The sequence below is a fragment of the Diospyros lotus genome, chromosome 1 (assembly GCF_014633365.1).
Source record: "Diospyros lotus cultivar Yz01 chromosome 1, ASM1463336v1, whole genome shotgun sequence".
Lineage (NCBI taxonomy): Eukaryota > Viridiplantae > Streptophyta > Magnoliopsida > Ericales > Ebenaceae > Diospyros > Diospyros lotus.
The window spans coordinates 27,502,169-27,526,699 of record NC_068338.1 but is presented as its reverse complement, the minus strand read 5'-3'; the positions used below and the strand labels follow the sequence as shown (position 1 = coordinate 27,526,699).

The 24,531-nt window shown below is 41.5% G+C and overlaps 1 protein-coding gene across 3 annotated transcripts in view; it reads right to left on the bottom strand.

Moving 5' to 3' along the window:
• LOC127806982 (DNA ligase 1-like) overlaps positions 1 to 22,952 on the bottom strand; it is a 56,444-nt gene extending 33,492 nt beyond the window's left edge. For 2 of the 3 annotated variants that reach the window (XR_008024556.1, XM_052344636.1), the window contains exons 1-2: positions 22,138 to 22,952; positions 18,280 to 18,396 (exon numbers count right to left, since the gene is read on the bottom strand). Coding sequence is in view for 2 of the 3 variants with exons in the window: in XM_052344636.1 (XP_052200596.1) it covers positions 18,280 to 18,396; positions 22,138 to 22,872 (852 nt within the window). In the remaining variant the exon portion in view is untranslated. Of the gene's footprint in view, positions 1 to 18,279; positions 18,397 to 22,035; positions 22,079 to 22,137 lie in introns of those variants that run through there. The other variant, XM_052344647.1, reaches the window with a different exon arrangement.
• Between the last annotated feature and the right edge of the window lie 1,579 nt (positions 22,953 to 24,531).

Here is a 24,531-nt window from a genome sequence, read left to right as displayed (position 1 = left end):
TCAACAGCATGCTTGAGAGTTTAGGGCTGGAGCACCTTCACCATTGGCCTTAACTCTTCATTCAAACCACTTATGAAGCTTGAAACGAAATAGGCCTCTGTCAAATAGGGATTATGATTAAGCATCAGGGCCTTTAACTCTTCAAACCTCAATTGGTACTCCATCACCGACCCTACCTACCTAATTTTGTTGAACTCCTTCACCACATCAGACAAACCCCGATCTCCAAACCTCTCACAAAATTCTTTTGTGAAATCCTCCCATCTGCAATCTCCCCAGACCTTAGACCACCCTTGGTACCAAGCGTCCCTTGTATCATTAAGGTATGTTGCTGCTATAGTCACCTTCTACCTCTCTACTACTCCATACCACTCAAATGTCCGCTCACTCCTTCTGATCCACCAACATGGACTCACTCCATCAAATAGTGGGGTCTCCAAGCGTGGCATGGGTAAACTGTGCTGGTTGTGCCCCACCGACGCCTCAGGCCGCTGTTCCCAACCATTATCACCTGTCTCTCCAAGATCTTCCCCTCCTACATAAGTCATGGTGGTCCTCTAGTTCATTCCTCACCCCTATAGAATTGGATCCGATCTGCCCTAGCCCAGCAAAATTGGGTTTGATCTCTCCCTAGGAGGGAAGTCAAGAGAGACTCACCTGATTTTGCCTTGCAAACATCACCATGAACCCCTAAAGCTGTTCTCAGATTTGAATTCCCATATCCTCCCTAATACGGGCCACTACTACTTCCAACTTCCTATCGACAACCATGATGGCCTCGTGGTTCCAACTGGATCCCAATTCCAATTAATCCATTTGCGCTTGTAGATCACTCATCGAGGATCCACACTATTGCACCAGAGTCTCCAAGTTCTTCATCCTCGTTCCTTTAACCATCGTCGTCACCTCTGATCACGCGGCCAAGGATCGACTCTAATGCTAAAATTGCTAGATCCAGAAGGATCTGGCAATTGTCAATTCTGATCTTCCTCGGGAGGAGAGAGATCACAATGGAAACGAGAGAATTCTCGTGAGAGTGAGGGAGGGAGAGAATTAGAAAAACAGAGAGATAGAGATAGTGAGAGAGTTCAGAGAGAAATGGAAGGGAGAATCAAAGAAACTTCATTCAATCTTCAGATGCTTCCAATAGAAGGGTCAGCCACGATTTAGCCTTCCCGCACATGTACAAAGGTTCTTGCCCAAAATTGATAACCACCTATGTACTACATGCCTTAGCTTTAGCCGTATACAAACATTTACTGCACTAACTGAATTCTGTTTTATTCTAATACTTTTACTTTTACTATTCCCCGTAAGTACATGAGAGCTTGAAATTATGATTTTGATGATGAATAAAAGTTAAATATTTCATAGAGCTAGAGCTCTCTCTCCCACAACTTCTATTCGTTCTTCCTTCCCTCTTCTCTGCTACTTCCTTCTCTCAATTTTCTTTGTTTCTGTGTCACCACTGTTGCTACTGCATATATCCTTCTTCTGCCTATTTGCTTCTTCTTATCTCTTTCTATTGCTCTATTGCTGCTCGTCTTCTCTTTTGGCATCTCTCTCTCTCTCATACTTTTTACATAAAATTTGTCCCCTGTCACTACAAATTGTTGTGTTATGCATCTCTTCTTCTTTTATCAGCCTTCTCGTCATTTGCTTCTACATCAGAACTGCCATTCTTTTCTTTGTGATATCTTCTCTTACTATATTACATCTATGTTAGATCCCCGATCTGACTAGTGGGCTTCTTTCGTAATTGAAGAAGAACTAAAGTAGGCAAGAAGAGAGGGAAGGAAGAGCGAAGAGAGAGAGAGAGAGAGAATTAGGAAGGAAAAGATCAATGGTAATATCCTCACATGATCTCCATCCTCGGTGGTATTCTCTTATTTATAGGAGAGACAGTTATTTACATCTTCTAGAGCAACCAAGTGGCCTTGTGCACTTGGTTCTAATCCCCTGCATACAACCTCTATACAATCAAGGAACTACCCAACTAACCATGTGACCCAATTACAAGATTACCCTTTCGGGCTGTGACAACTCTCCCCTGCTTGAAATATTTCTTATCCTCAAGAAATCAGAGAAGGCTAGCCACTCTGGGGTACTTCTGGAGAAGATCTGGAGGGTACTCCCAAGAGGTGTTGCCATGGTGTAAATATTTCCACTGCACCAAGACTTGTGTTATTGGCAGTGAGTCCTGGTAAATCACTCTCCTTTCTAGGATTGCTTTGGGCTCCACTTCTACAATGGGGTCTTCATTTAGTTCTGGTACCTCCTGGATGATCTCTTCTGTTGTGCCCACAACCTTCTTCAAAAGGGAGACATGGAATACTAGGTGTAGCCCTATTCCTTCAGGCAGCAATAGCCTATAAGCCACGGGACCCACCTTCTCAGTAATCTTGAAAGGCCCATAGTACTTAGGACTAATTTTAGATATAGGGCCTTTAGTGAAAAGGTGTTGTTAAAATCTCTTCACTTTCAGGAAGACCTCCTCACCAACCTCAAAATTCCAATCTGTGCATTGCTTATCCGCCATCTATTTCATCTTTTGTTGAGCTAGGGTAAGTTCTCTCTTGATCACCTGTAAGGCCTCTTGTCTAGCTTGCAAATACTAATTTGTTGTAGTCTCGACTGGGTTGTAGTGCATGATAGCAGGGATGATAGGAGGTGGGTATCCGAACAAGGCTCCAAAACGAGTCCTCTTATGGGTCATGTTATAGTTGGTGTTGTACCACCACTGTGCCAAGGCCATCCATCTGCTCCAACTTCTTGGTTTGGTAAAACATAGGCACCTTAGGTATGTCTCTAAGCACTGATTCACTCATTTAGTTTGGCCATCAATTTCCGGGTGGTAAGCTGATGACAGACGCAGTCCTATTCCCGAACCTTGGAATAAGGTTTTCCATAATTGGCTGGTAAACACCTTGCTCTATCTGAAATCATGGCTCGTGGCAACCCGTGTAGCTTGAATACATGGTCCATCAATCTCCTGGCCACCTCTGTAGCAGTAAAGAGGTGTGCCAATGCAATGAAATGGCCAAACTTGGTTACCCTATCTACCACCATTAGAATAGTGTCAAAACCTTACGACTTGGGTAGCCCTTTGTTATGGTCTACTGCAGGGTATGAGACTTGTCCCACATTAGAAGTTCAGGCTCCTGATGTGGGGTTTATAACCTCTTGGGCACCCTCCCCTTAACAACTAGCTTTTGAGGGTGAGTTCTACCCAAGAGTTGTAACAGTGATATCAGAGTCGACCCCATGACTCCCAATGCAAGCGAGAGGCGACGGAGTGTTCGCCTGGGACTAGCATTGGCTAGTGCACAGCCTGCCATCATGGGCACCTGGCTGCAGAGCGTGATGGTATGTTATGGTCCACTGCAGGGTATGAGACTTGTCCCACATTGGAAGTTCAAGCTCCTAGTGTGGGGTTTATAACCTCTTGGGCACCCTCCCTTAACAGCTACCTTTTGAGGGTGAGTTCTACCCGAGGGTTGTAACACCCTTCAATGAAGTCCATAATTACCTGCTCCCACGCTTGGGATGGTATCTCTAAGGGTTGGAAGAGTCTGGGGTAAGGCACCTGCTCATGCTTACATCTTTGGTAGGTGTTGCACCTTAGAATATACTTTGTCATGTCCTTCTTGAGCCCTAACCAGTAGAATAGCTATCTAATTCGGTGGTAGGTTACATTTAACCCCGAGTGACCTCCAATGGGGGAATCATGTAGAGACTTGTAAAATCTGCTTCTTCAGTTGCTCATCCTCCCCAATCACCACCCTACCATTGTATTTGAGCAGACCTCCCTTTAGTGTATACCCTGAGTCATCTTGGGGTTGCATAGATAATCGAGCTAATACCTCCTGGATCCAATTAGTCGTTTCGTAGCTGTTTGTTATGCCTTGTACCCAATCTGGTATCAAAGCTGAAATTGCATGATAAGTTCCCTTCGTTTCCCTTCTGGACAAGGCATCTGCCACCAAATTCTCTCGCCCTTTTCTGTATTGGATCAAATAATCAAACCCCATGAGCTTAGAAATCTCCTTCCTTTGTAGTTGATTGTGAGCTCTTTGTTGTGACAGAAATTTCAGGCTTTCCTAGTCTGTTCTAATGGTGAAAGGCCAGCCCTCCAAGTAATACCTCCACTGTAAGCACCTTAGGCGAATCCCACATCGGCCATGCAAAGGGGGGGAACTGGGCATATAAATGCGGAGGGTGTTCTACATAGTGACGCGCGTTTTGGGATTAAATCTCAGATCGACAAAATTGGGGATTGGTTGCGACCTAAACCAAACAATACATTGCTACGTGGACCCCGGCCGTTACATCCACTTCTCTACTGCCATGAGAACGGCTAGTAGCTCTTTATCGTAAATACTTAGGCCAGTATGCCTTGGGGCAAGAGCCTAACTTAGATAAGCTATTGGTCTGCCCTTTTGAATTAAGACTGCCCCTACTCCTGTATCACAGGCATGATCTCCAAGATGAATTCCTTACAGAAGTCTGGTAATGTTAGAACGGGGGCTTGGGCCATGGCCTCCTTAAGGGGAGCAAAAGCACTCTCAGCCTTTACTCCCCACTAGAAGTTATTCTTTTTAAGTAGGCTGGTGAAGGGCTTACTAATCACACCATACCCTTTTATAAACCTTCGATAGTAGCCTGTGAGTCCTAAGAACCCCCTCAACTCCTTCAGGGTCTTAGGTTTGGGCCATTATGTCATAGGTGCAATCTTTGGGGGGTCAGTACTTACCCCCTGGACGGATATGATATGGCCAAGGTATTCCACTCTAGTCTCTATGAAAGTACACTTGGACATTTTCACATAGAGTTGATGGTGTTTGAGGATTTCAAAAGCCTTCCTTAGATGGGTTAGGTGCTAGTCTAGGTTAGGACTGTAGACTAAAATGTCATTGTTAGGACCCGAGGCATAATTGTAAAAAGGCTCGGGTAGTTAAATAACTAATGGGCAGGGAGATGTATTTGGAGGGAAGGCATTGTTAGTTATTGTGGGAGCTGAGCCTGATAAATAGGCTGTTGTAGAAAGAGTAAGTAGTTTTGGATTGAATAACAAACTCTCTCTCTCTCTCTCCCCCCTTCTCTTCATATCTTTTTGTTCTAGAAGGCCTTTTGGAATTTCAACCATTGTCAAACCCTAAGTCAAGGGCTTGACAATTTGGTATCAAAGCAGTGGGTCTTTGGCGGCTCTCCGGCGAGGGAATTTTGGGTGGAAGACTGACATGCGGCATGGCAGAAGGCACTAGTCTCAAACAAATGGAGGCACGTATGGAGTCCTTAGAGGCGAGCGTGACACGTGTGCAGGAGAACACGATGGCCAATAATGTGGATGACGCGGCCATTCGAGACAGCATCAAAGAGCTGGAACGAGGCCAAGAAAGGGCAGATTTTTACGGCCAAAAGATGGACAATATGTTCAGTATATTGTCGGCGTTGCCACAGTTCAAATTGGCTGGAGAATTTCCTCCAAGATCAGGAACCAAGTCAATCTTGGAGAGGGGTGGAAACTTGCCTAGGCCAGAAGGAATTAGAATGTCAGACGAGCGAAAAGTTTATGAACGCGAATCGCATGGTAGGAGCATGGGGTTGGCAAACCTCAGCCACACGCCCGTAACAAGATTGGATATTCCAATCTTCTAAGGGGAGAAGCCGAGGTGGCGGGTTCGCCGCTATGAGCGGTTCTTTGAATTGTACTGCATAGGGGAGGATCAAAAGGTGGTGATGGCAGTAGCATACCTCAATGATGTTGTCGACGCCTAGTATCAGAATTGGAGGCAGTCAAAAGGGCTACGTGTGTCGTGGGAAAATTTTGCGGAGGAATTGTGTGGCCGATTTAGAGAAAAACATATGATCGACACAGTAGAAGAATTCAATAAGCTGCGGCAACAAAAGTCGGTAAAGGAGTACTTAAGGAGGTTCAAGGAGTTAAGGGCAGTGATCAGAATAGCCCATCCCAGCTTGTCGGAGGCCTATTTTGTTTCAAGTTTTATTAGTAGCCCAAAGGATGACCTGCAATCAGTGGTGAAAATGTTGGCGCCGGCGACAGTTAAACAAGCGGCGGAGAAGGCCCGCTTGCAAGAATTGACCTGGGAAGCAGTGTTCAAGAAGAGCAGCTCGTGGAATCACTCAGGGGCATAGCAAGGAAGGGGTATAAGCTTTCCTTCGAGGGAACAATCTAAGTCAGCAATAGGAGTGGGTGGCCAAGGAGGACTCAAGACTGGTATTAACTTAAAAAGTAATAAGAATTCAACAATGGAACAGAGGCGGCAATTGGGTTTATGCTTCAAGTGCAGTGAAAAATATGACCTTGGACATCAGTGCTGAAGATTGATGCTGAAGATGGAAGCGTCGAGCGAGGACGGTGAGACAGAGGAGGAATTATCGGAAGAAGTCGTGGAGGAGGAAGGTATAGGAGAAGAAGATCACGGGGATGAAGGCAGCCAGATCTCCTTTCATGCCTTAAAAGGTGGCTCCACTGGAAGGATTATCTAGGTGAAAGGCCAGGTGGGAAAAAAGAGACTAGTGGTGTTAATTGACAGCGGTAGCACTCATAGCTTTCTAAATAAAGCTACTGTCGTAGGCCTCAACTGTAAGATGACAGAGACGGTCCCTCTATTGGTGACCGTAGCAAATGGTAATAAAATGTATAGTCACCACAAGTGTTGTAGTTTTACTTGGGTCATGCAAGGAATGGAGTTTGTGGCCGATCTTAGGGTGCCGAAGTTAGGGGGATGTGACATAGTCTTGGGGTTGATTGGATGAAAACTGTCAGCCCGTTAACATTTGACTTTAATAAGTTGGAGGTGACAATGGAGGTTGAGGGAAGAAAGCTGACTTTGGTAGGGAATTTGGAACAAAGAGAATGCAAGCTAATTTTAGGAAAAAGATTACAAAAATTGATGCAGAAGGACAGTGGGCAAATCACCCATATGTACTCTCTAAGAGGTGTGGAGGTGGAGGATCAAGCAGCCAATGTGGAAGCCGAATTGAACTTACTAATGAATGAGGCAACCACTTGTGATAACTTGCACTTATTATTGACTAAATTTAAGGACTTATTCCTGGAACCTACATCCCTACCACCCCCAAAGACCTTTTGACCATTTCATACACATTAAACCCAATGCTGAACCTGTAAATGTCCGATCCTATTGTTATGCACCTGTGCAGAAAACCGAAATTGAGAGCCAAGTCAAAGATATGTTAGCCCATTCTCTAATTCAACCCAGCCACAATCCCTATGCTTCACCAGTGCTCCTTGTTAAAAAAAAGGATGGCACTTGACGTTTCTGTGTGGACTATAGACAGTTAAATTTCATCACCATTAAAAACAAATTTCCTATCCCCATGATTGAGGATTTGCTTAATGAAATCAATGGTGCAGCCATTTTTTCGAAATTAGACCTTCGAGCTGGGAATCATCAAATCAGGATGCACCCATCAGACATACCTAAGATAGCATTCCGCACACATCAAAGCCTTTATGAATTCACAGTTATGTCTTTTGGCCTCACTAACGCCCTAGCCACATTCCAATCCTTCATTAACCACATATTCAGCCCTTATTTGCGAAAATGTATACTTGTTTTCTTTGACGACAAACTTGTCTACAGCCCAAATTTGGACCAGCACTTAGCCCACCTTCGAACATCCTTCGAAGTCATTAGGTTTAATCAATTATATTACTAGTTGTCTAAGTATACATTTGCAAAGAAAGAGGTGGAATACCAAGGCAATATTATTTCTGAACATGGAGTCAACACTGACCCGAAAAAGATAGAAGCAATGGTGAGCTGGCCAAGACCTGCAACTGTTAAGGAGTTGAGAGGGTTTCTAGGACTGACTGGATATTACAGAAAATTTGTCCAAAATTATGGGATAATCAGTTGGCCTTTAACGAAGTTGTTGCGTAAAGATAATTTCCATTGGAATCCTAGAGCGAAGGCAGCTTTTGGAGCTCTTAAAAAGGCCATGACTCAATCTCAAATGTTGGCATTACCAGATTTCTCAAAGACCTTTGTGGTGGAAACTGATGCATGTGACAATGGGGTGAGGCGGTGCTGATGCAAGAGGGGCGACCATTGGCTTACATTAGTCAAGGGCTGGCTCCTAAGCATTTGGGGTTGAGTGTATATGATAAAGAATTAATTGCAGTGTTGGTGGCAGTGGATAGGTGGTGGCACTACTTGAAAAACAATCCTTTTATAATTCACACTAACCATGAGAGTCTACAGTTCTTACTCCAGTAAAGACTGCACACCCATTTGCAAAGGAAAGGGGTCTCGAAGCTCCTAGGATTCAACTATACAATTCAGTATAGGAAAGGGAAGGAGAATATGGTAGCAGATGCCCTATCAAGAAGAGAAGAAAAGGGACCTTGTAAGGTTGTCACAACTATAACTCCGGAGTGGATTAAAGAGGTTGTGGACAACTACGTCAATACAGCCTGGTTGCAGGAGTTACTGCCCCAATTGGTTGTCCATCCCCATAATCAGAATAGTTATACATTAACCAATGGAGTAATTCGCTACAAAGGCAGAATTGTGATTGGAAATGATGAGCATCTAAAATCAAGAATCATGCATGATTCGATAGTAGGTGGACATTCAGGGATGTGGGCAACTTATCACCGGATCAGGGGTTTTTTCTATTGGCCAGGGATGAAAAGGGAGGTGGTAACATATGTATTACAATGTAAAATTTGACAGCATTGTAAACATGAAACAGTGGTCGTGCCGGGATTGTTACAGCCACTGCTCATACCGAAGCAAGCATGGGAAGATATTTCGATGGATTTCATCGAAAGGTTACCTAAATCTGAGGGTAAAGATACAATTTTGGTGATTGTCGATAGGTTGACTAAATTTGCCCATTTCATTAACCTCACACACCCTTTTTCAGCTTCAGAGGTGACCAGAGTGTTCTTGGATTCAATAGAGAAGTTCCATGGAATTCCTAAGAGGGTGGTGTCGAATAGGGATAAAATATTTACAAGTTCCTTTTGGAAGGAACTGTTCAAGACTATGGGAGTGGGGTTGCACTTCTCAACTACCTATCACTCGGAGACGGATGGGCAAACGGAATGCGTGAATCAATGTTTGGAAGGTTATCTCCGATGCATGTGTTTTGCGAAGCCTAGGAGCTGACATAAGTGGTTGTCTCTAGTCCAGTGGTGGTATAATTCGACCTATCACACAGCTATTAAGTGCTCCCCTTTTGAAGCTTTATTTGGGCATTGTCCACCCTTACTGCCAACTACTACAAGGACCTCAGCTACTTTAGCTGATGTGGAGCACTACTTTTAGGAACGGAGAGAGGTTTTGGCTAAATTGAAGAGGGAGCTTTTGACAACTTGAAATCGTATGGAATAGTCTACTAATAAAAGGAGAAGTGCACGAACTTTTACAATAGCAGATCAAGTGTTTCTTAAGGTGAAGCATTTTTTATACCTTGCTTTCACCAAGAGTTTTGTCTAAGTTTGGCCCAAAGTATTTCGAACCCTATACTATATTGGCTAAGGTCGGTGAGGTGGCATATAGGCTGCAATTACCTGCGGAAGTTAAGATCCACCCCGTATTCCATGTGTCATTATTGAAGAAAGCAATCAGCCCTCGTGTGCCAGTCAGTTCCTCGTTACCCAATTTGGAGGGCGAACTTGAAGTGGAAGTCAGTCCGATGTTACCAACTATCGAAGAGAATGAAGTGGTAGTTAAACCCCAGGTTGTTGTGGATAGAAGGGTGATATATCAGGATACAGCCCCTATTACACAACTATTGATTCGGTGGTCTCACTTACCCCCCAGATTAGCCTACTTGGGAGTACTTACCAAATGTATTGAAGCAGTTTCCTCCCATTATCAGTCTTCTTTGACATTCTTGGGGACAAGAATTATTTCATGGGGAAGAGGGGGGGAATTTGTTAGGACACGGGACATAATTGTAATAAAGGTTCGGGTAGCTAAATAACTAATGGGCAGGGAGATGTATTTGGAGGGAAGGAATTGTTAGTTATTGTGGGAGCAAAGCCTGATAAATAGACTATTGTAGAAGGAGTAAGCAGTTTTGGATTGAATAACAAACTCTCCCGCCTCTCTCTCTCTCTCTCTCTCCCTCCTTGTCTTCTTATCTTTCTATTCTAGACGAAAAATCCTTTTAGAATTTCAGCCATTGTCAAACCCTAAGTCAAAGGCTTGACAGTCATCAAAGAAGACCAGCACAAATTTCCAAAGGTAGAGAGCAAAGATATGGTTCATGAGTGCTTGGAAGGTTGCAGGTGCATTTGTGAGGCCAAAGGGCATGACCAAGAACTCATAGTGTCCTTAGTGGGTGCGAAAAACGGTTTTAGGGTAATCTTCAAGATTCATTCTAATTTGGTGGTACCCTGAAGTGAGGTCCAATTTGGAGAAGACAAAGGCCTCAGATAGCTCGTCTAGGAGATCCTCAATGATGAGAATGGGAAACTTATTTTTAATGGTTTTGGAGTTGAGCTAAGATAATCCAAGCAGAATCTCCTTGACCCATCTTTTTTCTTTACTAATAGGACTGGGGATGCAAATGGGCTCTGGCTTGGTTGGATCAAGGATTTAGACAGCATTCCCTTGATCAATTTCTCTATTTCGGCCCTTTGGACAAGGGAGTATCGATAGGCCCTAAGTTGATGGGTTCACTATTTGGTTTGAGATGGATGGAATGGTCAAGGAATCTAGGAGGCGGAAGTGTGGAAGGGGTGGAAAATAAATCCTCACACTCCATTAACAATGTGTGAATTGAGCCACCAGGGTGTACCTGAGTAGTTGCTGATGGTAAGGACTTGGCCATGTTATGTCCCCCGCTTCTCTATCTTCCTATTGCATTTTCCTACTTTCCCTCCATCTCCATTTCTCGGGACTCCCTGCTCCAATAATCTTTGCAATCTTTTTCCTGTTACCACCTTGCATTCCCCTGCTCCTTGGCACCCCACCAGAGTCACCTTCTAGCCTTCTCTATCAAAGGTGGCTTCTAAGGTATTGAAGTCAAATACTAAGGGACTTACAATTCACATCCAATCGACCCCTAGTACAATGTGGCATCCCCCCAATCTTAAAATTCACATATCAGCAAAAATCTGGTGCCCATTCATCATCCATTTGAACCCAACACACTTAAATTGACTCGCCATCTGGCTCCCATTAGCTATCAAGATTGATCGGGGGATGATCTCCTATAATTGGCATTGTAGAATAGTGGTTGTTTCCTCACCAAGGAAACTATGAGTGCTGTCACTATCAATGAGAACTACCAATGTCCTCTTCCCCACTATCCCTTTCACCTTGAGCACCTTGCCTAATACATGGCCTTGCAATGCGTGCATAGATAATTCACCACCCTCTTAGCCCTTTACAAGTTCCCCTTGTTCTTTCTCATCAGCTTCTTCCTCTTCTCCTTCTCACAAGCCCTCCATTGTCAACAACAACCTCTTACATTGATGCCCTAAGCCATACCTCTCTCCGCACTTGAAGCAAAGCCCCAATTTCCTCTTTTGCTCTATAGGCAAAGCCTTGGCTAGGTTTGGGCCCGGTGGAATTCTTCCGATTAGCCCGCTCCTTGGCTAAGGTTGATTACTTCCTCAGTTCATCCCATTGTAGGAAGTCTCCTCTCTGTTGATATACGTTAATATCTCTTGTAAATATTCCTTGTAATTAGCTGATTACTTACCATATTAGATGATACTACTTGTTGTATTTAGATTAGTCAATCCCTAAAATTAAGGGAGTTGATTGAGGTTCTTGTAAATATATATAATCAAAAAGGCTGTGAGTGATTCTCAAGCCATATTACACACCAAATATTCTATTCTAACTTGGTATCAAAGTTGGTTCGTCCTGGGGCTACAAAATCCCCAGCAGCCAGTCTCCCTCATCTCTCACGCGCGACTAGCTTCTGTCCAATGCTAGATCTGCTACCCAGACACCTTCAACTGTCCAAGTGAAGGTCCCAGTCGTCTGCCCTGGTGATTCCAATCAACCCACCAAAGTCCCATCGTCGAAAAGCCCTCCACACACCATCATGCGCCTCATCTCCTATCGGTGCGTAAGAGCCACGCACCGCCTTCCCGTTGCTGAAATGCCACGCCGCCGGTCCCGTCTGACTCTTCAGCACCTCCTGGTCCTCTTCCAAGGGTCAGATCTCTAATTGCAGGTCTCTATCTTCGTGGGTCAAATCTCCATCATCTCCTCCCATGGCTTCAGCATCAAAAACTTCATCAGTCACTTCTGAAACACCAAAGAAGGGACTCATATCCTTTGCCTTCATCGGTAATCGTCCACAATGTTCCTATTGTAAACGACTGGGCCACACTCAAGACCAGTGTTATTCTTTGCATGGCTTCCCAGAAAAATCAGCCAATGTGATTCAATCTCAGGCATTGGGTAATGAGAAGAAAACTGAGACTGGGAATGATGGTCAGAATGTTTTATTAGACACTAAATTTAAGGAATACCTTCAACTTAAGGCAGCACATCAAGCTTCCTCCTCGGCCACTATAGCTCAAACTAGTAATTCTACGGTTTGTCTCTCTCATTCTTCATCTGTTGGTTTATGGATTTTGGACTATGCTACTTCCAATCACATAGCCAGTAATCTCCCTTTTCTCAAATTTATTATCTCCCAAGACACCACATCACATCACCCTTGCCAATGGCTCTAAAGCGAAGGCCACTGGCATTGGTCGAGCCAAACCTATCTCATCTCTATCCTTAAACTCTATTCTTTTTATACCTGGTTGTCCTTTTACTTTAATTTATGTTAGTCAACTTACTCCACTCTTAACTGCTCCATAACCTTTACTGCTGATTCCTTTTTTTTTACAGGACCGGAGTACAAGACAGACGATTGGTGCAAGATCTAAATCACATGGACTTATTATCTACAGCCTCCATCCTCTACCATATGTGCTGTCACAGAGTCTCCTCGTCTGCTCCACTATCATCTGGGTCATCCGAGTCTAGATAAGCTAAAGAAGATGGTCCCTCATTTCTCTCATTTACAGTCCTTCGAGTGTGAGTCGTGTTAGCTTGGAAAACATATTCGGGCATCATTTCCAAGCAAAGGTCAATCTAGTAAAGCACCCTTTGACATTGTTCATACTGATGTTTAGGGTCCTAATCGTGTCAGTTCAGTCTTAGGTTATCGATACTTTGTTACTTTCATAGATGACTTTTCCAGATGCACTTGGATATTTTTAATGAAAGAACATTCAGAGTTATTTACTATATTTCATAACTTTTGCAATGAAATTTTAACTCAGTTTGGACATCCTATTGGCATTTTAAGGAGTGACAATGCAAAAGAATATTTTTCTGCTTCTTTCAATTCTTTTATGGCATCTCACGGCATGGTTCATCAATCCACTTGTCCACACACTCCACAACAAAATGGCATAGCAGAGAGGAAGCATCGTCATATTATTGAAACCGCTCGTACTCTTTTATTACATGCTAATGCTCCTTTAAAGTTTTGGGTTGATGTTGTCCTCATTGTTGGCTACTTAATAAATCGCATGCCATCCTCTATGTTAAATAACAAAGTACCTTATTCTCTTTTGTTTCCTCAGGAGCCCTTTTACATTGTTCCCCCTCATATTTTTGGTTCTACGTGTTTTGTACATGATCTCTCTCCAGGTTTTGATAAGTTGTCAGCTCGTGCTATCAAGTGCGTATTTCTTGGGTATTCTCGAGTTCAGAAAGGGTATTCTCCTTCCACACATCGATTTTACATGTCTGCAGATGTCACCTTCTTTGAAAGTACTCCCTACTTCACCTCACCAGTGGAACTTGACTCCGTCTCTCAACTCTTATGAGTTCCTTGCCTTAGTCTACCTGTCTTTACTCCTTCAGGTCCCCTTTTACCTGAATCCTTGACTCCACCAAGACAATCCTCACCCTACCCAATTATCACCTATCATCGTCGGTCACAACATCCATGTCCAGAGGCTGTTCTTTCTCCAGATTCACCTGATTCATCTTCTGCTCCAGCGTCTCCACTTGCTTTGGACCTACCTGAGCCTTCCACTGACTTGCCCATTGCTCTCTGTAAAGGTACACGCTTTACTCGTAATCCGCATCTCATCTATAATTTCCTTACCTATCATCATTTATCATCATCCCATTATGCCTTTGTGTCTACCTTGTCGTCCATTTGTATTCCTAAAACTGTCCAGGAAGCACTTTCTCATCCAAGTTAGCGACAGCCTATGATTGATGAGATGGCGACCTTGGATTCTAATCACACATGGACTCTTGTTCCATCCCCTTCTGGGAAGTCTACAGTTGGTTGTAGCTGGGTATTTACGGTCAAAGTGGGCTATGACGGCTAGATCAACCGCCTGAAAGGCCTCGCGGCTAAAGGCTATACACAAATCTTTAGTCTTGATTATGGTGATACCTTTTGCCAAGATGGCGTTTGTTTGTCTTTTCCTCTCTGTGGCTACCATGCGTCATTGGCCTCTTCATCAATTGGATATTAAGAATGCGTTCTTGCATGGTCACTTGGAGGAAGAAGTCTACATGGAGCAACCACCTAGGTTTGTTGTTCAGGGGGAGTCAGGTCTTGTTTGTCGATTACATAAATCTCTCTATGGTCTTAAACAGTCCCCCTAAGCATGGTTTGGCAGGTTTAGTAAAGTTATACAGCAGTTTGACATGATTCATAGTGAGACAAATCACTTTGTGTTTTACAAACACTCGTCTTCAAATCAATGTATCTATCTTGTGGTCTACGTGAACGATATTGTTATTACAAGAGATGATCATGAAGGCATCAAAGGTCTTAAACAAAACTTATTTCAACATTTTCAAACTAAGGACTTGGGACGACTACGTTATTTTCTTGGGATTGAAGTAGCCCAATCAAAAACAAGCATTGTCATTACTCAGAGGAAGTATGTTCTTGATATCTTAGAAGAAACTGGGATGCTAGATTGCAAACCAGTCAACACTCTCATGGATCCGAATGTTAAAACTTCTACTGGATCAGGAGGAGCCCTATTCAAACCCTGGCAAATATCGAAGGCTGGTGGGAAAGCTAAATTACCTCACTATGACCAGGCCAAATATATCTTTTGTTGTTAGCACTGTAAGTCAGTTTCTCAATTCTCCCTGTGACAGTCATTGGGATGCAGTAATTCGAATCATGAGGTATATTAAGGGCTCCCCTGGGCAAAGGCTTAGCTTATGAAGATAGAGGCCATATTGATATTATGGCATATACAGATACAGATTAGGTAGGCTCTACGAGTGATAGAAGATCAACTTCTGGGTACTGTGTTCTCATTGGGGGGAATCTCATATCTTGGAAAAGCAAAAAACAAAGTGTGGTTGCCAGGTTAAGTGCAGAAGCAGAATATCGAGCCATGGCGCTTGCCACATGTGAGCTTGTTTGGTTGAAACAACTGCTCCAAGAATTAAAGTTCTGCAAAATAGGTCCTATGAAGCTCATCTATGATAATCAAGCAGCCTTACACATTGCTTCCAATCCAGTATTTTATGAGCGAACCAAATATATAGAGATTGAACTCACTACTAGAAAAGTCACTTCATTCGTGAGAAAATTCTATCTGGAAAAGTCACTACTTCCTTTGTGAACTCTAGTGATCAATTGGCAGATATTTTTACTAAATCTCTTAAGGGATCGAGAGTGTCATATATATGTAACAAGCTAGATGCATATGACATATATGCACCAACTTGAAGGGGAGTGTTGATATGCGTTAATATCTCCTGTAAATATTCCTTGTAATTAGCTGATTACTTACCATATTAGATGATACTATTTGCTATATTTAGATCAATCAATCCCTAAAATTAAGGGAGTTGATTGAGGTTCTTGAAAATAAATATAATCAAAAAGGTTGTGAGTGATTCTCAAGCATATTACACATCAAATATTCTATTCTAACTCTCTCTACCGCCCTTGGTTTATAGTCGATGCCTCTTAGCGAAGGTTTCCAATGATAGTTCGTGGAGGCGGGCTTGCTCTGCTACTTGTTCGATTGACGTCAGATAGAATATCTTCACGGTAGGTCGGATCAAGTCATCCAGCCCACTGATAAGGCTGGACACAAAATAGCTTTCATCCAATGAAGAGTGGGCAAGGGATTACAAAGACCTTAGCTCTTCGAATCTCACCTGATACTCCTCCATTGTTCCCCTTTGTTTCAACTTATTGAATTCCTCAATGACATCAGTCCTGGTCTTCTCTCTGAACCTGTTGCAAAGGCCATTAACGAACTCCAGCTAGCTCCATTCCGTCCTTCCTCGACTCCAATTTTGGAACCAGGTGTATGCTACATCATCCAAGTAAGCGGCCACTATGTTAACCTTTTCCTTTTCAGCCATCCGATACTAGTAAAAGACTCTTTCACGCCTCTGGATCCACCACCGGGGTCTGTCCCTCTCAAACGGAGGAATGTCCATTCGTGGCCCCAGTGGTGAAGTGATTTCCCACGACTCCTCTATTCGAATTGTCTTGCTATGTCTCCATTCTTTCTCCTGTTTCTCCTTGATCGTTGGGTCTTTGCCCCTCGCTTGGCGTCATCAGAATTGGCGCCGATGAAGATCTAGGGGGAAAATTCGTGGGGAGGCTGGCAATGAGGCTGTCGAGCAAAAATGCTTAGAGCAGCACTCAACTGCTGGTTGAATTGCTGGCTTAGCCCAGCAATCTCCTCTCGGAGCCCATTTACTACTCGATCCACCATTTAATTCAAATTGGTCGCATACTACGACCGGCTCCGGTTAATCTTCTCCTCCATGTTCCTAATGCCCAATTCCAATACATCCAAACAATCCTCTACTTGCTCTTGATACTATCACATCCCACCTTCCATGGCATCCAACCTGGATTTCGTTTGCTTTGCCCTTGTTCCTTCTCCCATCTCCACCTCAAGCTGTCTCTGATACCAATTGTCAAATCCCCGATCTGACAGGTGGGGTTCTTCCGTAATTGAAGAAAAACCAAAGTAGGCGGGAAAGTCTAATAAGGAAGAGAGAGAATTAGGAGGGAAAAGATCAGTGGTAATATCCTCACATGATCCCCATCCCCGGTGGTATTCTCTTATTTATAGGAAAGGCAGTTATTTACATCTTCTAGAGCAACCAAGTGGACATGTGCACTTGGTTCTAATCCCCTGCATACAACCTCTATACAATCAAGTAATTACCCAACTAACCATGTGACCCGATTACAAGATTACCCTTTCGGGCTGTGACAACCTATCCTCCTACTTGGTTTCTTCTCTTATCATTCTTCTTCTTGGTTCTGCATCACTACACCTTCTAAGGTTTTTAATTGTAAGGATGGCTGACCACAAGAAGAACGAAACTCTGGAATGGGTGCCAATTTCACTCACTGCAATATAAGGAAAATCCAAGGAGCCTTCATCACAAAGGGAACCATAAAAGAACATAAAGGCTGAGCAACCATTTCCTTCCCCAACCTCATACTAACCCTACTTCATTTGTCAGACAGCAAGTACCACAATTTGCAGGTCTCTAAAGTTACTGCACTCACGAAAGACCTTAGAAGTTTTAAGAAGAAAATGGACTGGAGATTGTCTCTACCAAACTGAATGTCATCTGACACCTTCTTACTCCAAGAACATACCTATGTAGCTGACTTGATCCCCACCCAAATGAATAGGACACCAGCAGTACTGATAAAAAATCCACATATTCTAAGTTCCTAGAATCACAGTGATGATAACATTTTGTCTTCTTCTCATTGCTGGTGAATTCAACACCGCTATTCCAATGAAGCTATACATCCAACTCAAATATGCCAGAGGCAGTATACCAGCTCTGCACCTAAGTGAAAGCTAAGAACCTCGCATCCTATAACCAATCAGACTTTCTCAGCTTCAAACAACATGTCCTAGTCCATCAAACTGCAACAACCAGCTTTGGCAGGACAAAGACTGATCATAGACTTTATACCTAAATCATATCAACAAACAAATACCAATTCAAGATATGCTGAATAAATGATGTTTAAGAACAGATATGCAGTCACAGAAGTAAGGAAAAGCATTTGAGCAAAGATGTTGCAATAAATAAATCAATCAAGTTCATGTGAATCTAAGAGATATTGTCAAACAACTAGCCATGTCTAACTTAACGAACAAAGAGCAAAATAAAAGCAAATTAATCATAGATTAAAGATAGCAAAAAGAATAAGCAAATTAATTACAGATTTTGCAAATCAATCTAAAAGAGGATGAAGATAGAGCACCTTGGCCATAAGTCGAAATGTTTCAAAAACCTTGGCAACTGTTAATGCCTCAGGTCTTCTCATCAAAGACTGGGATGAACGACTAGCTTTTGCAACAAGGCCCAAGTCTCCTAATGCCTAATAGAGAGAGAAACTTATATTTACATGTCAAATAAATAAGGCCTCCAGAAAAATTTAGTCCAAGAGAACAATAACCTGACATAGAAGCTAGATCTAGAGCCCAGAGTGCATTTGTCACCCAAAAAAACAATGAAAATAAAACAGGAAGAATTTCATCACTCAAACAAAACATTAAAGCTTCAATATCTTCCAGGTCAAAATACAAAGCAAATTTCAATTCCTAATGCATATCATATAAACATGTCATTTGCTTGTTGGATGACAATCCTTATGTAAAAGTTTAATTTCATCCACTGGGCATATTCCCTCTCCGATGTACCATGCACAGATAAAGCTGTGCATCCACAAGCAAGCCCTTTACTAAGGATAGCTATAGAATACAGGATACAACAAAATTTTCTCCATACAGAACCCTAAGCAGTTGGCTTCAAGAGAAAGAAGCAAAATTTTCATGATGGCAACCAGATTTGTTGTATTTTGTTCATCACAAAAGTCCTGAATTAAAGCTTGTCCTGCATCATGAGTGACCTTGAATATGAAGAATTAAATTGTTATATTTTCATTGCAGTGTTACAAAGTATCCACCAATGAGCACACATTGACCACACCAGATAGTAGAAAAGATGTTTATAAGTTGTAAACCAACTGACCAACCGGAATCTATGTAGATGGACCACCAACACCCTTCCCCAAGGGGTAACATCCCAAGCACATGCACACAAATAAAGAATTGTTTCAAAAAACGGGACGAACACTTAATCACATATAAAAATGTCACATCAAGCACCCAAATAGATTACTTCCTCGTGAAACAAGAGGACCGGGTATGTTGTAGGGATTGTAAGGTGATACCGGGAGAGTGTTTGACTACTCAACATAGACTTCTAGTACTTGACGTCCAAGTAAAAAATTAGAAGAGAAAAAATCACATAAAACAAAATCCAACAATCAGACGGTGGGATTTAAAAGGGGAGAAACAACTAATCTTCAAAGAAAAATTAGGGGGTAGAAGAGAATGGAATGGAGAAGGACAGACAAACCAAATGTGGAGAGAAATGACTAATGCCCTGAGAAACACAGCAAAGGTAGTGCTTGTAGAGACAAATCGTAGAGCCCCTAACCTTAAGGAGTCTTGGTGGTGGAATGAAGAAGTGTAATTGAAAATTAAAAATAAGAAAAATTGCTATAAGGCTGTATATCAGTGCAACAATGAAGAAAATCAAAAAAATTATAAAGAATCAAAAAAGGCAACAAAAAAAGCTGTTAGTGAAGCAAAGTCAAAATCATACGAAAATCTATATAAACAACTTGATACAAAAGATGGAGAAAGGGATATATATAAATTAGCTAAAGCAAGAGAAAGAAAAACAAGAGATTTAAATCAAGTGAAATGCATAAAAGATGAAAATCAAAATGTATTAGTGAATGAGGGAGCGATTAAGGAGAGATGGAAGGAGTATTTCACAAAATTATTCAATGATGATGGCGACACAAGAGTTAAGTTGGGACATTTTAGTAACTCCGAAGGGAACGTGAGCTATACATTTTATCGACGCATAAGTCCAAATGAAATAAGGCAAACATTAAAAAAGATAAAAAATCATAAGACGGTGGGACCGAATAATATACCAATAGAAGCATGGAAATGCATGGGAGAAGAGGGTATCTCCTGGCTAACGAAATTATTTAACGCGATTCTTAAATCAAAAAAGATGCCAGATGAGTGGAGGAAGAGTACTTTGGTCCCTATATATAAGAACAAATGAGATGTTCAAAACTGTGAAAATTACAAAAGAATTAAGTTAATGAGTCATACCATGAAACTCTGGGAGAGAGTAATAGAGCAGAGGTTTAGAAAAGAAACAGAGGTCTCAGAAAATCAGTTTGGTTTCATGTCCGGTAGGTCAACAATGGAAGCTATATACCTACTGAGGCGCCTAATGGAAAGGTATCAGGATCATCAGAAGGACCTACATATAGTGTTTATAGATCTAGAAAATGCCTATGATAGGGTCCCTAGAAAAGTATTATGGAGGGTTTTAGAGAAGAAAGGAGTCCGAATAGCCTCTATACAAGCCCTTAAGGACATGTATCATGGTGCAAAGACAAGAGTCAGAACATGTGGAGGGGATATTGAATCGTTTAAAATTACAATAGGATTGCATCAAGGTTCTGCACTAAGTCCATACTTATTTGCTTTAGTAATGGATGAACTCACTAAAGATATTCAGACAGATGTGCCATGGTGTATGCTATTTGCAGACGACATAGTGTTGGTGGATGAAACAAAAGAATGAGTGAACACTAAGCTTGAGTTATGGAGAAACAATTTAGAATCTAAGGGATTTAAATTAAGCAGAAAGAAAACAGAATATATGGAATGTAAATTTAGTAAGAATGCAAGAGTGGAGGATGTTATAATAAAATTGGAAGACCAAATCTTACAAAGAAAAGACCATTTTCGATATTTGGGATCAGTGATTCAAAAAGATGGAGAAATTCACGAAGATGTCACACATAGAATTAAGGCAGGTTGGCTAAAATGGAGAAATGCATCGAGGGTGTTATGTGATGGTAAATCCCATTAAAATTGAAAAGAAAATTCTATAGGACAGCTATAAGACCAGTTTTGTTGTACGGCTCAGAATGTTGGGCAGTCAAATACCAACATGAGCAAAAGACGAGTGTAGCGTAGATGAGGATGTTAAGATGGATGTGCGGCCATACAAAAAAAGATAAAATTAGAAATGAAATTATCCGTAATAAGATAGGAGTAGTGCCAATAGAGGAGAAGATGAGAGAGACTAGACTAAGATGGTTTGGTCATGTGAAAAGGAGATCAAGAGACGCTCCTGTGAGGAGAGTTGATGAAATGGAACAATTAATCAAAAAAAGAGGTAGAGGTAGACCTAAGAAGACTTTGAGGGAGACATTAAAGTTTGATATGAAGTGTATGGATCTCAATGAAGATATGACAAAAGATAGAAATACATGGAAGTCTAGAATTCATGTAGCCGACCCCACATAGTGGGATAAAGGCTGGATATGTTGTTGTTGTTGTTGTAATCTGAAGTATGGCAAAGATAGGTTTCTATACCCAAATCCAAAACTTAGTGAACTTAAGATTTTTGACTTATCCTTTTCTCTACAAATAGCCCCCCATATCTGATTAAGTTGAGTGCAGTGTTGAGTTGTGAACATTAAAGAAGAAATCTCAGTGAGATACTGAGATTGGATATATTGGAGTAAATTAGGCACATTGTCGGACCATGTTAAACCTGGGTATCCCTGATGTTAATCTTGTATGACTATTACAGAATTCATTTCTAAGTTTGATTTATTCCGTAAAAAAAACTGATCAGTATTATTAATATTGAACTGAGCATTGCACATTTAACACGGGAATTTAGTGAAATAATAATAACAGTAATAGAAAAAAATAGAAAGCATGCAATAGAACATCAATTTTGAAACCTCCCAGGCAAAAAGATTAGAGAATGTACACTAATTTGGGGCCTTCTTAGCTTGTATAACCCTTAGTTTTTTTTTTTTTTCTTTTTTTAACTCTTTTTTTCAACAATGTGTGGACCTTGGTTTCAGCAAGGAATAAAACTCGTTGAGCTTGCAACAGATTACCACAACCAAAACGAGTTTCGCGTCAAGTGCATGAAATCCTGACCATCAGAAGGTATACGCCGGGGGGGAGGGGAGGGGGGGGGAATCAGTAAAATAAATTGCCTGGTATTTGCTCTTAATTTGGGTTTCTTTTGCCCCACAAGCTTCAGCAAGCGCCTTGATAATCGAAGCATCGCCAATCCCAAGCTCCACCCCCTCGTGCGCCGGCGCGATCTTGTTCGCCAAAAGATAAACAACCGGAAGCAAGTCGTCGGGCGTGGTCGACATGACAGTCCTCAGCATATTACACACAATCTCGGTAATAGCGATCCGGCCGGACTCCTTATCTATGGCGTCAAACGCCTTGACCAGAAACAAGAAGGGCACGCGTTCGCCGTCCTTCCAAAACGCGGCCAATTTGGGGTCGAAACCGGCCGGCTTCTTCTTGAGAAGAGCAATGCTCTCGTCGGCGGTGGTAGTCGTGGGCTTTGAGTCGGGACTCGATTGGTCCTTCTTGGAGCCACTTGGGGTTTGAATTGAGGAGGGGGCTTCGGTGACAGCAGGCGTGTCCCGTTCCGGGGACTTGCGTTTCTTGGGCGACGGAGGAGGGGGCGGCTGTTGGGGCTTCTTCTTCTTGGAGGCAGCGGCGCGGGCGCCGGACATGAGGGCATCGAATGCGGAGGGGCGGGAGGACATGGGTCTAGGGTTAGGGTTAAGGCTTTGAGGGAGGAAGGATTTGGAAATGGAGACGGAGATTGAGATGGAGAGGGAGTGAGCGAGAGGTGGAAATGTGGGAGAGACTCTGGTGAGATGAGAGAGAATGGAGTGGCTTCCTAAGCACGATCGCAACTGCAACATCAATTTTTCCTGCACTCTCAGCAACTGGTCTCTATGTCGCAGACTAGGAACTGGCGGGAAAGGATAAACCTCGGCCCCGATAAAATGTTTGTCTCAAAGATACCAATTAAAATGCTTAAAAATATAATATCTTGCTATTGTCAGTTGTCACAAGGTCGAGGTTTCTATTTTTTTTCCTTTTTTTAATTATACTTTATTATTTTATTTAAATAAAAATACTCTTTAATTCCTTTAACTCATCATTTTTTAATATTAAATAATAGATAATAAAATATCATTTATTATTTAATAGTCGATGCGTTTCTACCATCGTTGCTCGCCTCTCATCCTCGTCGTCACCCTACCATCGTATACCATCTCTTGCCTCACTGTCGATCGTCGCCACGCATTCCATATCTCGCCTCGTCGTCGTCTTGTCTCTCGATGACCACTGTCTTCCCCATTGCAGGTGACTGTAGTTGTTGAAAATGTGTTTCAAGTGTGAAACGCGTTTCCCACATTTGTCTGTAAATTGTAAAATCATCCCAAAATATTTCACAATTTATAAAATCGATGCAAAAAAATCATTTCGAGCTGTATTCGCGTTTTCGAAATGGGAAACAATTCGAATAGCTTGTGAGAAGGTGATTTTACCTACTTATATAATGTTTGTTAAAATGAGCAAGATCAAGTTGTATTAAGATAAAAATAAAATATTTTATAAATCAAAATATAAAATTATCAAAATAAAATTTGAAAGTATTCAAAAAAATTTATCAAATTTTTTATATATGCGTCATTTTTTCTTATTTTTAAAGTTCAAATTTTGTTTATCCAAATAAGAGAAAGATAAACATATGTAAAAAATGTCAAATAAAAAATCACATGACATATTTTATAATGATCACTAAATAAATTTAATAAATACATTAAAAATGATAAAAATATAAAATACATTTCAAATCTTACATTTTTCATTTTATATCTTAATTAATAATCACTATGTTAAAAAATAAATCACGAGGGAGCCTAAGGTTGTTATTTGCTTATTCAACGTAAAATAACAAAAAATGGTATTAACCCATATATGTGTGTGTGTGCATGCAAGCGTGTGCCTTTTGTTAGCTTGAGCTCGTGGGCCGTTCTGGTGGCACTGACCTCTTTAGAATTGGCCGAGTCTAACTCTTTTTCTCTGGATTTTTATCCTTGTTGTAGCAAGACATAACATAGGTCTAAGTTAGTTTAAAAACAATTTAAACAGATTTCTATAATGTTATAATAATAATAAATTTAATAAATATAAATGTTACGATAAATTTTAAATATGCTTTTATAATTATCCGTAGAGAAAAGGAGATGAACAGACATCGAATGAGACAGCTAGCAACCGCAATCCTCGACCTCGACCACCTCCCACAAATGGGCAATACGTCAGTTATTTTCAATAAAGATGATAAAAGAGATGGAGCATGTTCTGGAACATGCACGTCAGTGTCATGCCGTTGCATATTATAATTCATTTTAGGCAGATGCAGTAATTATATATATATATATATATATTCCACATGTTTCCACCTTTTGTTTTGATGCCACAGGCTTCCCACAAATTTTGTACATATTTAATTTATTTGTATAAGATAGATTAAATTAATTTTAATTGTATTATTTAATTATTTGAAT